Below are 16,734 nucleotides of genomic sequence, written 5' to 3' on the forward strand. Positions count from 1 at the left end.
GGTTCAAACAAACACCTTGCTAATGCTCGCCAGTGTCCAGCTGCTAAAGCTACATGTAACCTCTGCCAAAAAGTTGGTCACTTTGCTCGTGTCTGCTGCTCATCTAAGACAAGACAAGTTCGTGAAGTTCAGCTACCAGATCTAACTGTGCTATATTTGGGAGACACTTTGCATGCATCAAAAACCCTACAGTGTGACATTGAATTAAGCACGCCTACTTCACCTACCAAGACCCTTCGTCTCACTGTCGATACAGGCTCTGCAGTTTCCATACTGCCTCATCAAACCTACAAAGAACACTTCAGTGGAACACCACTGTGCCCCCCTGACCTCCGCCTAGTTACTTATACAAAGAAAACAATCCCTGTACTAGGCTGCTTACAAGTTGAAGCAAGTAGGGAATTACTACTACGCCAGCTACATTTTTTGTTGTAAAACAGGGAACTCCTCTTCTTGGCCGTGACTTGATGGAGACACTGCACATCTGCATCGCTGGAGGTGCTGTTCTTCCTCCATGCACTGCCCCTGCTGCTCCCGTGATGACAACAGATGGATCACCTACATCGCCCATCCCTGCTGCTCCTGATATAGGCTGTGAAATCCTTTGTTCATAAAGTAAAACTAGATCCTTCAGTTAAACCTGTACGGCAGAAGCTTAGACGCCTTCCTTTCGCAGTGAGAGCTCCAGTTGCAGCCGAACTGGACCGCCTCCTGAAAGCTGGAGTCATTGAACAAATCGATGCATCACCATGGGTTTCACCAATTGTGGTAACAGGACGTAAAACAGGAGGAATACGACTGTGTGCAGACCTCCGTGAACCAAACAAAGCTGTGATCACAGACTGCTATCCTCTGCCACATGTGGATGAGTTGTTTGTCAGTTTACAAGGTGCCACACTATTTTCTACGATTGACCTGGCCAATGCGTACTACCAGCTGCCTCTGCATGAAGATAGCAGAGATTTAACTGCATTCATTACACATGAAGGTCTCTTCAGATTCCGCAGAGTTCCTTATGGACTTGCCTCCGCGCCCTCAGCTTTTCAAAAAATGATGTCTGAGATTCTCCAAGGTCTTCCTGGTGTCCAGAATTACCTGGATGACCTCATCATCTACGGTAAAACTCCTGCTGAGCATGACAGCAACCTGAATGCAGTGCTTCACAAGCTCAAAACTGCTGGCCTGGTGCTAAATGAAAACAAATGCCACTACAGAAAGACATCTTTACGCTTTTTGGGTCATGTCATAACAGCAGATGGCATTCTCCCAGACAAAGAACACATTGATGCTGTTTTGAATGCTCCTCCACCCACTGATGCTGCTGCATTGAGGTCCTTCCTTGGGTTGGTGTCTTGGTATTCCAAGTTCTTGCCCAACTTTGCAACTATTGTGGCTCCAATGCGTTCTTGTGGAAGTGGAACAAGCAACTATGTATGGACCACTGAAGCACAGAAAAGCTTTGAAGAAATTAAGCAGCTTCTGGTAAACAGCCCTGCTCTTGCACTGTTTAATCCTAACCTACGCATCGTGATATCCACTGATGCCAGTGATTATGGACTGGGTGCTGTTTTTGCCCAAGTTCAGCCTGATGGAACAGAGAAGCCTGTGGCCTTTGCTTCCCGCACACTTTCTGCACCTGAACAAAGTACTCTACTGTCGAGAAGGAAGCACTAGCATGCGTGTGGGCTACAGAGAAATGGAGAACATATTTATGGGGTCGACGCTTCACCCTTCGAACGGACCATCAAGCTCTGACACACTTCTGAGCACAAAAGGAATGAACAGAGCTGGAATGCGCATTGCACGATGGTCTGCCCGCCTGTTGTGTTTTGACTATGATGTCGTTTACCGACCGGGTTCTCAGAACTACACAGCAGATTGCCTATCACGCCTGCCTCTGCCGGTGATTTCGGATCTGGTACCAGACGCTGATCCAGAAATGGTAGCTCAGATTTCTGCTACTCTGTCTGCTCTTTCTGTTACTGACTTTGATTCAGCTTGCTCCTCATGTCCTGAACTGACAGGTCTGCGTGTGCAAATGGAAAAAGGCTGGCCCGCCTCCATTAAATCAGTCAGTGATTCACTTGCTCCTTACTACAAGATCAGAGATGAACTCTCCACCTACAATGACTACATTCTCAGAGGTACACAGACTCATCGCACCACTTTCTGTCAGACATGCACTGATTACACTTGCACATGAAAGTCACCAAGGAATTGTGCGCACAAAACAGCGCTTGAGAGACCTCTACTGGTGGCCAAAAATGGACTCACAGGTTCAGGCTGCCATAACATCATGTGTCATGTGCCAGTCCAATGACAAAACTGCTCAGACACGCCCTGCCCCCCTTCAGCCTGTACAGCTGCCAGACGGGCCATGGAAAAAACTTGGACTTGACATTGTAGGACCGTTTGACACGGCTGTTCCTTCCTGCAGATTTGCCATTACACTGACTGATTATTATTCTAAATGGGCCTGAGCTTGCTTTCTCACACACTGTAACTACGAATGACGTTGTTCAATTCTTATCATCGGTTTTCAGTCGTCATGGCAACCCTGAGAACATTGTGACAGACAATGGCACTCAATTTACATCTGAAGCCTTGCATCATTCCTCAGAATAGAGGAATATCTCATACCAGAACATCTGTCTACTATCCAGCTGCCAACGGGGCCGTCGAAAGGTTTCATCGCGCCCTCCGCACCTGCATTCAAACTGCGATCCAACAATCTACACCGTGGAAAGCCACTGTGTTAGAATGGCTACAAGTATATCGTGCAACGCCTCATGCCACCACCGCCACCTCTCCATATGAACTTCTCTTTGGTAGGAAAATGCGTACTAAACTGAACATACTCCCCTTGTCTCCTGCCACATCTCCACTACATGACAGGGCACAACGTGAAGTCCTGAAACATCAAACCAAAATGAAACGCTACACTGATGCCAAACGCAGTGCAAAGGTGCCTTCATTCCAGATAGGTGAGAGGGTGAGGATACGGAATCCACTGCACGTTCCAAAAGGTCACCCTAGGTTTACCCCTCCTGCAACTGTCAAAAAGATTAAAGGTAAACACACCTATATGCTGAGTGATGGAAGGAATTGGAATGCATCCCACCTTGCACGCTGTGCTCCAGTTGCTGAACAGGATCCTACTGCTACAGGACTGGAAAATGCCCAGCACGATTCACATCCTCTTCGGAAGCTTCCACGTGCAAAATATAAACCTAGTTGGCACAGAGATTTTGTCATGTCATAAACATTGTGTAGAAACATGTTGATAATTGTTACCTAAGATTATAGAATGGTTGAGAAAATGCTATTACCGCCGTTGGTTACAAAAGTCTTCGTTAAGTATTGACATGGGTTAATTTGTTCACTACAGGAGTAAAGTTGAGAGGACATTTCATTAAAATTACAGGATTACTTTTTGTTACTAGTACCTTTGATGTACAATGCTGTTGCTACAATGTGCCGATAATTTTCAAATGTATTTTCTTAATGGGTTAGCCTCTTTAGTAAATTCTGTTAAAGTATTCCTTGGGAGGAAATTCAAACCTTAAGAAGGGAGGAAATGTTGTGTTATGTAGCGTCATGCCACTCCACGCCACTAGGTGGCGCTGCTGATAAAATGAAAATGGTAGGCAGAGTGAGAGTGAGAGTGAGAATGAGAATGTTTACATATACCTTACGGGACTGTGCTCCTTTGTTTTAGTTTTGTGCCTGATGTGCTACGTTGAATAAATGCACTGAGATATACAAGAACGTGCTTTACTTGTCACACTACTACACACACACAGAAAATCAGGACCTCCTGGCTTTTCAGGCTTCCTTCTTGCCACACCACCGATTTACCTGATGATGGAGGGAGACCGGTAACAAAGTCCACTGCGATGTGAGACCAGGGGCGTCGTGGAGTTGGACGTCCATACAGCAACCCAGGAGGCGGTGAACTTGAAGACTTTTTCGGGGCACAAGAAGCACAGGCTGATACATATTGTCTTATATCCTTCCGCATCATGGGCCACCAAAACACGCTGTAGAAGTGTGACTGTTCGACCAACACCAGGATAGTAAGAGAACTTGGAGGCATAGGCCCAGTGGATTAAATTGGTTTATAGAATATAGGAACAGCAACTATCAAGGGCAGAATAATCCCGGCCACAACATAAAACAATCCCCAAACCGGAGACGGAAAGCCAACAAGGGGAAAAACACAAAACAACCTCCAAACGGGAGACGTCACTTATCTTATCAGAGGAGAAAAGAAACCCTACCAAACAACCCTCTGGAGCCCCGGATCACATCTGTGGTCAGCCTACAGACAAACCACTCTCCACAGGAGTAACACTACAGTGTCTCGAGCCACCAAAACCCAGACAGCTTCCACCACCACTCTCTGCATCTCCTCCGGACCGCCTCCTATCCCGCCTCTTTATATCTTGTGGCCCTGATTTGGTGGAGACGCCCCTGCTGTACAGAGAGAGAGAGACACACACAGACAAAACGGCACGCAGCCGTAACACTACAAAGTTTCACTTATTACCAATGTTGTTGTTATGAGCTGTTTTGTAAAAGGAAAAAAAATATTTTAATTTGGTGCACAGAATATAGGAACAGCAACTATCGAGGGCAGAATAATCCCTACGTTGCTGCGGACTGAGGGCAGTCTACCCCGACGTCCTAGTGGTTAGGAATGCTACTTCTGTTATTGTTACTCCAAAGTTTCACTTATCACCAATGTTATTGTTATGAGCTGTTCTGTAAAAGGAAAAAAATTGGTTTAATTTGGTGCACAGAATATAGGAACAGCAACTAACGAGGGCAGAATAATCCCTACGTTGCTGCGGACTGAGGGCAGTCTACCCCCGACGTCCTAGTGGTTAGGAATGCTACTTCTGTTATTGTTACTCCAAAGTTTCACTTATCACCAATGTTATTGTTATGAGCTGTTCTGTAAAAGGAAAAAAATTGGTTTAATTTGGTGCACAGAATATAGGAACAGCAACTATCGAGGGCAGAATAATCCCTACGTTGCTGCGGACTGAGGGCAGTCTACCCCGACGTCCTAGTGTTCAGGAATGCTACTTCTGTTACTGTTACTTCTGTTACTGTTACTCCTGTTATGTCCCGCGGGCCTAGGGGACAAGGGAGCAACATACAATCAAGAAAGAACCAAATGAATCCAGATTCGTTCATAAAACAAATAAGGTTTATTTAAGAAAAAAAACCAAAAACGGCCACAACATAAAACAATCCCCAAACCGGAGACGGAAAGCCTATAAGGGGAAAAACACAAAACAATCTCCCAACGGGAGATGAGAAGCCAACAAGGGGAAAAACACAAAACAACCTCCAAACGGGAGACGTCACTTATCTTATCAGTGGAGAAAAGAAACCCTACCAAACAACCCTCCGGAGCCCCGGATCACATCTGTGGTCAGCCTACAGACAAACCACTCTCCACAGGAGTAACACTACAGTGTCTCGAGCCACCAAAACCCAGACAGCTTCCACCACCACTCTCTGCATCTCCTCCGGACCGCCTCCTATCCCGCCTCTTTATATCTTATGGCCCTGATTAGGTGGAGACGCCCCTGCTGTAGAGCGAGAGAGGGAGAGAGAGACACACACAGACAAAACGGCACGCAGCCGTAACACTACAAAATTTCACTTATTACCAATGTTGTTGTTATGAGCTGTTCTGTAAAAGGAAAAAAATGGTTTAATTTGGTGCGCAGAATATAGGAACAGCAACTATAGAGGGCAGAATAATCCCTACGTTGCTGTGGACTGAGGGCAGTCTACCCCGACGTCCTAGTGTTCAGGAATGCTACTTCTGTTACTGTTACTTCTGTTACTGTTACTCCTGTTATGTCCCGCGGGCCTAGGGGACAAGGGAGCAACATACAATCAAGAAAGAACCAAATGAAACCAGATTCGTTCATAAAACAAATAAGGTTTATTTAAGAAAAAAAAACAAAAACGGCCACAACATAAAACAATCCCCAAACCGGAGACGGAAAGCCTATAAGTGTCACGGCTGTGTGCGGGCAAGGCAGGGAGGACCCCAGTGCAGGACACGGCGAGAGCAGGTTCGGAGGGAGGTTTATTGGATAACTCAAACAATTACAAAACAGAAAACTCAAAAGCAGACACTAGGAACTCGAAGACAAAACACACAGGCCAAAACTGACCAGGACCCGAACAAGGAACAGAGGGAAAACAAAGGGCTTAAATATACAGAAGGGGATTAGGGCAAGTGGAAACAGCAGGGGACGACAGGTGAACCAAATGAACCTAATGACAAGGGGAAGCAAAACTAAGCACAAAGCACAGGAAACAGACCGTCAAATAAACAGGAACTGAGTAAACATAACAGACGCAGACCTAACACTGAAAACTTAAGGGAACATACACAAAAACAAGGGAGACTAAACAGCATACTCAAAACAATATATAAGAAACACAACCTGAAAAATACAACAAAAGAAAGCTACACAAAAGAAAATCAAAAACGCTGGGCCACCGGCCCAGGATCATGACAGTACCACCCCCCCTCAAGGGCCGGCTCCAGACGGCCCAAAACCCGAAAAACAAAAGCCACACCAGGGCGGGCGTGCGGGGGACCAGGTCGGAGGGCTCGAGACAAAACAAAACAAAATCCCCAGGAGCAACAATGTCCAAAAAACAAACCAGGAATGAAACAGAAGGCGGCAGCACACGGCTGGAAAAAAGTCCAAACAAAAGAAAACACAAGTCTGGAGGCCGACCGCTTCCCAGCGGCGGCGACGAGGACGAAGGCGAGCAGGAGGCCGACCGCGCTCCCAGCGGCGGCGACGAGGACGAAGGCGAGCAGGAGGCCGACCGCGCTCCCAGCGGCGGCGACGAGGACGAAGGCGAGCAGGAGGCCGACCGCGCTCCCAGCGGCGGCGACGAGGACGAAGGCGAGCAGGAGGCCGACCGCGCTCCCAGCGGCGGCGACGAGGACGAAGGCGAGCAGGAGGCCGACCGCGCTCCCAGCGGCGGCGACGAGGACGAAGGCGAGCAGGAGGCCGACCGCGCTCCCCGCGGCGGCGACGAGGACGAAGGCGAGCAGGAGGCCGACCGCGCTCCCAGCGGCGGCGCCGAGACAGGACAGGAGGCTCGGACAGAGCATGACTTTCCAGCACGGGTTCTGGCTGAGCAGCACACACAGGCTCTGGTGCAGGACCCTCTGGCTCATGGCGCTCGGGCTGAGCGGAACCCTCCGGACGCTCGGACTGAGCGGGACGCACGGGCTCTGGCGCAGGACCCTCAGGACTCTCAGGATGCTCGGACTGAGCGGGACGCCCGGGCCTCTGGCGCAGGACCCTCAGGACTCTCAGGACGCTCGGACTGAGCGGGACGCCCGGGCTCTGGCGCAGGACCCTCAGGACTCTCAGGACGCTCGGACTGAGCGGGACGCCCGGGCTCTGGCGCAGGACCCTCAGGACTCTCAGGACGCTCGGACTGAGCGGGACCCCCTGGCTGCATTGCAGGGCACGCAGCCATCTCCTCCGACGACTGGGGCTGCTTTGCAGATGGATCGGGTGAGTCTGATGGTGGTGGTGAAGACAGATGAAGTGCAGGTGCAGGCTGAGGCGGAGCAGAGGAGGGAACTAAGGGAGTGACCAAAGGGACCGAAGGGGAAGGAGCTGAGGTGATAGGAGGGAGTGAGGGGACTAAAGGAACCAAAACTGAAGGGACCGAAGCTAAGGGAAGTGGAGCTGAGGGCGCTCAAGGAACTGAAGCTGATGCTGAGGGAGCTGGGACCAAAGGGACTGGGACTGAGGCTGCAGGGGTAACCAAAACTAAAAGAGCTGACTGAGTGGGAGGCAGAGCTACAGGGGTTGACTGAGAGCTGGGGAGAGCGGAGGCTGGAGCTACAGCTGACTGGGATAGAGCGGAGGCTGGAGCTACAGCTGACTGGGATAGAGCGGAGGCTGGAGCTACAGCTGACTGGGATAGAGGGAGAGCCACAGAGGCTGACTGAGTCCCTGCTGCTGCAGCTAACGCTGAAAACTGATACAAAGGCTTGGACCTAACTGCCCCCACCCGAGGAACAGGAACGGGTGCAGAGGTCAGCCCGTCCGTGGCTGCCCCCACCCGCGGAACAGGAACGGGTGCAGAGGTCAGCCCGTCCGTGGCTGCCCCCACCCGCGGAACAGGAACGGGTGCAGAGGTCAGCCCGTCCGTGGCTGCCCCCACCCACGGAACAGGTACGGGTGCAGGGGAAGCTGGAGCTAAGGGAGCAGGGCGAGCAGAGGGAGCTGGAGCTAGGGGAGCAGGGCGAGCAGAGGGAGCTGGAGCTAGGGGAGCAGGGCGAGCAGAGGGAGCTGGAGCTAGGGGAGCAGGGCGAGCAGAGGGAGCTGGAGCTAGGGGAGCAGGGCGAGCAGAGGGAGCTGGAGCTAGGGGAGCAGGGCGAGCAGAGTTAGCTGTGGCTAAAGGAGCTGGGGCTAAGGGAGCTGGAGCTAGGGGAGCGGAGGGAGCTGGAGCTAAGGGAGCTGGGGCTAAGGGAGCTGGGGCTAAGGGAGCTGAGTGAGCGGAGGGAGCTAAGGGAGCTGAGTGAGCAGAGGGAGCTAAGGGAGCTGAGTGAGCAGAGGGAGCTGAGGGAGCAGAGGGAGCTAAGGGAGCTGAGTGAGCAGAGGGAGCTAAGGGAGCTGAGTGAGCAGAGGGAGCTAAGGGAGCTGAGTGAGCAGAGGGAGCTGGGTCAGAAGGAGCTGTCAAGGCTGGTGTGGGCATAAAGGAGCGTGGTCGTGGCTTGGGGGCTGCTGCAGCTAGCAGCTGTGACGGCTGAAGAGGAGGCTCTGAAGCTGGTGGCTGTGACTGCTGAACCAAAACTGCCCCCACCCGAGGAACATGAACGGGTGCAGAAGCGGGCCTGGCCTTGGCAGCTTCCACCCGCGGAAACAAAACGGGTGCGGGTACAGAATATCTCTCAGGGAGACTGCTCACAGTCTTGTCACTGGCCAGTTCATTAAGAACATTGTCAGCCACAGTCTTCATGCCTCGAGTCTTACCATGAAATGTTGGTGCATCCACCGACTGCACAATGTCCATAACAAAGTCCTTAACCATGGCAGGCAATGAGTCCAAAAGCCACGGAAAACTCGATACCAAGCCATGTAAACTGTGTGAAATGGCTCTCTTATTCCCTTCCTTAGGCAGTCTTTGCCATTCTTCACATAGTTCATACATATAGTCCAAAATGTCCTGCAACATCTCATTGTCCGAATTATCAGTCTTAGAATATGAAATGTCCTTATCTCTAGCTGGCACTGAAGCTGAAGTGGAGAGACCAGTGTTTACTGCCTGTTTGGAAAACTCATTTTCCTTAGTGGCCACTTTATTAGGAACAGCGACAGTAAACTCAGTCTTTGAATAAGGCAAAACAGCAGAGTTACTCACAAAGAGCCCGGTGCCGCCACACACGGGCGAGTGAGCAGAATCGTCCTGATGCTGCACAGACCGCACAGTGATGCCGAGCTGGTGCTGTGCAGTGCTTACGGGTGCGGCAGGCAAAGGCTGCTGATTCCCTCGTCGAGAGCCATGCTTCTTTCTCCCAGAAGCGAGCGGAGGCTGCAACGAGGTGATGGCCGGCATTCTCTGCGGTGGCGGCAAAGAGAGGTAGCCACCCACTGTGATCGCCGTCGGAAAGAGCGGAGGGGTTGCAGCTGGCGGAGCGAACAGCTGCCGTGGCGAGGCTTGGGCTTGAGGCTGAGGTGGAGCGCGACGTTGCTGGGACTTTTGCCAGCTTGCTGGCCCGCCCAGGGCCAGGCGAGTGCCATAAAACTCAGACCTGCACCCCAGGGCAAGCCAGGGCTTCCACCTAATCTTCTCATCCCGGTAATACTCCATTACTGCTTGACGCTCCTGTAGAGTGCTGTCCGCGAGGTCCATTTCTGGGTTCGGGTCCTACTGTCACGGCTGTGTGCGGGCAAGGCAGGGAGGACCCCAGTGCAGGACACGGCGAGAGCAGGTTCGGAGGGAGGTTTATTGGATAACTCAAACAATTACAAAACAGAAAACTCAAAAGCAGACACTAGGAACTCGAAGACAAAACACACAGGCCAAAACTGACGAGGACCCGAACAAGGAACAGAGGGAAAACAAAGGGCTTAAATATACAGAAGGGGATTAGGGCAAGTGGAAACAGCAGGGGACGACAGGTGAACCAAATGAACCTAATGACAAGGGGAAGCAAAACTAAACACAAAGCACAGGAAACAGACCGTCAAAATAAAACAGGAACTGAGTAAACATAACAGACGCAGACCTAACACTGAAAACTTAAGGGAACATACACAAAAACAAGGGAGACTAAACAGCATACTCAAAACAATATATAAGAAACACAACCTGAAAAATACAACAAAAGAAAGCTACACAAAAGAAAACTCAAAACGCTGGGCCACCGGCCCAGGATCATGACAATAAGGGGAAAAACACAAAACAATCTCCCAACGGGAGATGAGAAGCCAACAAGGGGAAAAACACAAAACAACCTCCAAACGGGGGACGTCACTTATCTTATCAGAGGAGAAAAGAAACCCTACCAAACAACCCTCCGGAGCCCCGGATCACATCTGTGGTCAGCCTACAGACAAACCACTCTCCACAGGAGTAACACTACAGTGTCTCGAGCCACCAAAACCCAGACAGCTTCCACCACCACTCTCTGCATCTCCTCCGGACCGCCTCCTATCCCGCCTCTTTATATCTTGTGGCCCTGATTAGGTGGAGACGCCCCTGCTGTAGAGCGAGAGAGAGAGAGAGAGACACACAGACAAAACGGCACGCAGCAGTAACACTACAAAGTTTCACTTATTACCAATGTTGTTGTTATGAGCTGTTCTGTAAAAGGAAAAAAATTGGTTTAATTTGGTGCACAGAATATAGGAACAGCAACTATCGAGGGCAGAATAATCCCTACGTTGCTGCGGACTGAGGGCAGAATAATCCCTACGTTGCTGCGGACTGAGGGCAGTCTACCCCGACGTCCTAGTGTTCAGGAATGCTACTTCAATTACTGCAAAGCAAGTAGTTTATCAAGATAGCTTGGATACGTTACACCATATGATATTGCAGTAATTCAAATGTGGTTCTAAAAAAGGTATGATACAACGTTATGAGAGCTTCAAGAGGGAGATAATGTCGGAGTCTATAAAACAAGCCAACCTGTTTAGATAATTTAGTTGTCAATTCATCAATATGCTTTTTGAAATTTAAGAATTCATCAATATATATTCCTAGAAATTTTGTGTGTTGAACTCTTTCAATGATCCATCTGTTAATCTTGATATGTACATTTTCAATATTTTTACGGTTATGTGCTGGACTGTCTCAGGAGCATCTCTGCACAGCCTGCACCTGGGGTCCTGCCTGGTGTGGTACAAACCCAGCCTCTACTGATCTTGTGCTTAGAGCTTGCTCTTGTGCTGCCATGATTAGTGCCTCTGTGCTGTCTGTCAGTCCAGCCTTGTCCAGCCATTGGTAGGATTTCTCTATGTCAGCCACTTCTTCTATCTGCCGGTGGTACATGCTTCACATAGATATTGTGAAGGCCTTTTCCTCCATAAAGATAAACAAGAGTCAGGGACCAGGTAACATCTGTGGTTGTCTGCTCAAATCATGTGCCAAACAACTATTTTTAATAAGTCTTTACAGACTCAGCATGTCCCCAAATGTTGGAAGGACGCTGTAGTCGTCCCTGTTCCAAAGAGCAATTGTCCAAAAACTTTGAATGATTTTAGAAACATTGCTCTTACATCCATTGTGATGAAATCATTTGAAAAATTGGTGAGGTCTGAAATTTTAAAGAAGACAGTGTGTGACGTGGATCCTCTGCAGTTTGCCTACAGACCACACTGAGGAGTAGAGGATGCCACAGTCACCTTAATGAATCTGCTTCTTAAACATCTTGAGGGAAAGGGAACACATGCAAGGCTTTTATTCATTGATTTCTCATCTGCTTTTAATACCATTCAACCCCACATTGTCACACAGAAGCTTTTAGAACATTTTACTTTAAGTTTTATTCTTGTGGGTTGGATTTTAGATTTCTTAACAAACAGAACACTGAGAGTGAGAGTGAATGGCTCTCTGTCTGATCAGGTCTGTTCCTCCACTGGCTCCCCACAAAGATGTGTTCTGTCACCTCTTCTGTTCATTCTTTATACAAACGTGTCGTAGCAGCAGGGAGGACAGATTCATTTTAAAGTATGCAGATGATTCAGTTATTGTTAGTCTGCTGACAGGCAGTGAAACTCACCATGGTCCAGTCATTCAGGACTTTGTTCAGTGGTGTGATGAATCTTTTCTGCAGATGAATATCCAAAAAACTAAAGATATGCTCATTGATTTTAGGAAACTCACTCAGGCACAGGAACTCACTCTTATAAAGGGTCAGGCAGTAGAATGTAACATATAAATAACATATAAATATCTTGGCACAATTATTGACAGTAAACTGACTTTTGAGGCAAACTGTGAAGCTGTATAAAAAAAGGGAATCAGCATCTTCATTGCCTCAGGAAACTGTCATCTGTCACCTGTTATTGGTGACAGCAGTGTTACTGACAAAACACTGCTGACCCTGTTTTATCATGCTTTTATTGAATCAGTTTTATCCTTTTGCTTAGTGGCATAGTTCGGTAATCTGCCTCTTAAAAATAAGAATTACCGGAACCAAATAGTACAGTGGTGCCGTGAGCTGACGGGAGAGCTGAAGTTACATCTAGAATCTCTGTACTCTGGGCAGGTACAGAGGATCTCCAGATCAATCTTAAAGGACACTTCTCACCCTTTGCACTGTGAGTTCCAGCTTCTCCCGTCAGGACGCAAATATAAAATGCCCAAATATAAAACCACGCGTTTTAAAAGTTTTGTTCCTACAGCCATAGGTTTTAACAAATTTTAACCCCATGCTGTGTTTTTTACTAATTTTTTTAAATGTCTCGTCATGTTTTGTTTTTTATTACATTTGTTCATATTTGTTCTTATATGGGGTATTTGTTTTTAACATGTTTTGTCTTAGTTTTTTTTTCATGTCTGTATTGTTATTAACCGACTCACTATACTGCACAACAAATGCACAACACACACACAGTGAGGTGCCGCTAAAACTGCTAGAGTGGAAAAAATTATTTCATATTAACTCGTTAACTGGCCGCACCAAAATCACCTGAAAAAGCTACGTGATGGCCTCTGGTTACTATTGGCTCTAGAAAACCCATTTCGTAGCCTGTTAACTGGCCACATCCCGTCCGCCAGACGTACGTAATGCATATAGCAGGCTAGACCCTCCCATTTTGATTGACACCTCATTCGGCCAATCATGTTAAGAAATGGTTTTTCCAGAGCCAATAAAGTCATGTAGCTTTTTCAGGTGATTTTGGTGCGTCCAGTTACATGATTGACCGAATGAAGTGTCAATCAAAATGGGAGGGTCTAGTCTGCCATATAAAACGCACTACATACGTCCGGACGTGGCCAGTTAACAGGCTGCATAAGCTGATAAACAGGAAATCAAAGGACATTTGATCTGTAACTTCATTACATTTTAGTTAGTTTTGTAAACACACAATGCCGTTCCAGTTAGTTATCCTTTTATCTTTTAATTACTGTTCTTTATTTTGTTTAACAAAAAAATCTTTTTCAATTTTAGTTTTTGTTGTTTAGTTCATTTTCGTTAATGATAATAACCTTGGTAATCACCAGCGGAAAAGTGGGACTGACTACCTAGGACCCCAACAGCAGAAAGGACTCTTGCAATGGAATGAAAAGTTTGTTTATGTTAACAATTTTTATTTCAAAGCAACTTATAATAATTAAATACATTATTCCAAAAACAATGGAGGCTCTGATGTTACTCTCAACACTTAAAAATTATGCACAATGATTTAGTCCAATCTGCACTTGGACTCACCTTTACAGCACATCTAATTTATCTTATACATGTGACTGCTAATGCACACTGAGTTGTCTTTCCCCAAAGCAAAATTGGGATGTCAAAAAAGGAAAGAAAGGAGAGGGAGAAAAAGCAAAGTCAGGGAAATCAGTTGTTAACAAATTTCTTTCCAAAGAAAGGTGAGCAGAGCACAAAAGGTTAAGAAGGGTTCAGCTATCACAAGTTGGTAAGACAGTGAGTCAGTGTCAGATGTGACGCTAGCAGAATAACCTTGCACAAATTAACACCATGAAAATACATGGTCCTCAATTTCAGAAACAGCCAGAGAGAGTGAAGTAGTAACAGGTCCTTCCTCAAATGATGCACAAGATGTGACACAAAGTGAGCTCATATGGGCCGTGGCCCCATGGTGGGCCACAGTAATAACAGAAATTCAGTTTGAAATTACTCATTACTAATTTACATAAATGTATTTATTTATTTAAAAAAAGTGAATTAAAACTAGCAACAGGAGGTGGTTAGTTTGTGATTTTAATCATTACTGAGCTAAATTTACTGCTCTTATATTGAAATTTGTGTCCCAGTGGCAAGTGGGTCACTTATTGACATTAGCACTTTACATATGACTGGATAATATTCATATCCAACAGCCTGTTCTGTTTGTTTTTTATTTTCTCTTGTATGTTGAAGACAGAATTCTAGCCAGGATCATTTCACATGCTGGTGCTATGAGACAACTGGGGGAAGAGGGCCCCAAGGGATTTTCTGGCTTTTAAGTGAGCCTCAGCACTCTTGACTTTGGAAATGGCTTTTTTCTTCATTTAAACACATTAGTATTCAAAACAAATGGAAATGTGTTGTGATATGCTGCACAGTCAACTGTCCTAGCGTGTGGTGAGTTCACTGATTGTTTTATGGGCATTTTTGATGGTTCTTCCAGAAGTGCATTTGTGAGGTCAGACACTGATGTTGGAGGAGAAAGCCTGGCTTTCAGTCTCTGCTCTAATTCATCTCAAATGTGTTCTATCGGGCTGAGGTCAGGACTCTGTGCAGGCCAGGCACGTTCTTCCAGACCAAACTCGCTCATCCATGTCTTTATGGACCTGCTTTGTGCACTGGTGCGCAGACATGTTGGAACAGGAAGGGGCCATCCCCAAACTGTTCCCACAAAGTTGGGAGCATGACATTGCCCAAAATGTCTTGGTATGCTGAAGCATTAAGAGTTCCTTTCACTGGAACTAAGGGGCCGAACCCAAGTCCTGAAAAACAACCCCACACCATAATCCTCCCTCCACTCAAATTTACACTTGGCACAATGCAGTCAGACAAGTACCGTTCTCCTGGCAACCACCAAACCCAGACTCATAGCTGCGGTGAGTGATATTGTAGCTGTGATAGAGAAAAGAAGGGGGCCCACCGAGACTGCTTCTGTATAGGCCCCAGAGTTCTTTGCTATGCCACTACATGTGCACCTGCATAAACAGAGAAGAAAGTATGTATACAGAAAACATTGTTAAACCAAGAATAGTGTAAACATATAACTATACATAAATAATATGTAATATATAAATATAGTAAAGAGCAAAGGTGAATATACATGCAGAAAAATTATCTCTAATGTAAGTAGTTATAAATGGACACAACATTTAAAAAGTACACTTTCCCTCTGAAACTGGCCAGAGAAGGGTTCCCTATTCCTTATGTCCAAGGTCTACAGATCCCACGCATTGCTAATACGTCACTACGGTATGAAATACACCCAAAATGTGAGTTCAAAAACATGAGGAGCAAACAATGAATGTTTCAGCTTTCTCTCACTGTGTTTGTCTTTTAGGAAGTTATATTCAGATGAGAACGGGAACCTGCTTAAAATCGGTGATATTGTGAAATTTGAGAAACTGGCTGATACTTTGGAGATGATTGCAAAGCAGGGGCCAGATGTGTTTTACAACGGAAGCATAGCAGAGGATTTAATCCATGACATACAGCAAGCAGGTATCATCAGACAGGTTTCATCCTGCTCTCTTTTCTGATCATTTTCTATGTCTGCCAGACACAATGATCTAATTACAAATGAATCAATCAATTGGCTCTGCAAAGCTCTGCCATGATCCCTCACAGGCTACACTGTGAGCTACTCTGATTAAAGGTCTTGATTATAAGATGCGTTAGCAGAACCATTTGTTTCAATGTGTTTCAGGAGGAACACTCACACTGCAGGACTTGGCATCATATAAAGTTACAGTGACTGATGCGTGGACTGTTCCTTTGGGAGAGTACCAGATGTACTTCCCCCCACCCCCTGCAGGAGGAGCCATCCTTAGCCTCATCCTCAACATCATGAAAGGTTCCTGTCAGACACTGACTGCAGAGCTGCTGCTCACCTACACTTTGAAATCACAAAATGAGGCTTGTTGGATCATTTTGTTTTGAACTGAGCTGTTGATCTTAATGCTTTTATTGGTTGTTGTATTTAGCACATAGTGTCTGTTTCATGAAAATGATCCTAAGCAATCATTAAAAGTGTCATACACTGAGAATGGATCTTTAAATCTAAGAAATAACAGTTGTTTTTATTTTTAGGATATAAAATGAATTCAGCACCCATTACGACTGATGAAAAGACATTATTTTATCACCGTTATGTTGAAGCTTTAAAATTTGCCAATGGATTAAAGAAACATATTCAAGATCCAAAGTTCACCTCAGACGAAGTAAGTATCAGAAAATCCTCCAGAGTAAATTCATGTGTAGGTTTGCACCTGCTTTATTAGATGCAGTATGACCATGTCATGATGTGT

The 16,734-nt window shown here is 46.7% G+C and overlaps 1 protein-coding gene across 1 annotated transcript; it reads left to right on the plus strand.

Moving 5' to 3' along the window:
* The first annotated feature begins 15,566 nt into the window (after positions 1-15,566).
* LOC115775438 (glutathione hydrolase 5 proenzyme-like) lies at positions 15,567-16,366 on the plus strand. Its single transcript, XM_030722972.1, has 3 exons — positions 15,567-15,679; positions 15,768-15,928; positions 16,134-16,366. Exons 1-3 carry the CDS (start codon positions 15,567-15,569, stop codon positions 16,364-16,366), a joined length of 507 nt encoding a protein of 168 aa, XP_030578832.1.
* The last annotated feature ends 368 nt before the right edge of the window (positions 16,367-16,734 follow it).

Source organism: Archocentrus centrarchus, unplaced genomic scaffold (genome assembly GCF_007364275.1).
Source record: "Archocentrus centrarchus isolate MPI-CPG fArcCen1 unplaced genomic scaffold, fArcCen1 scaffold_133_ctg1, whole genome shotgun sequence".
Taxonomy (NCBI): Eukaryota; Metazoa; Chordata; class Actinopteri; order Cichliformes; family Cichlidae; genus Archocentrus; species Archocentrus centrarchus.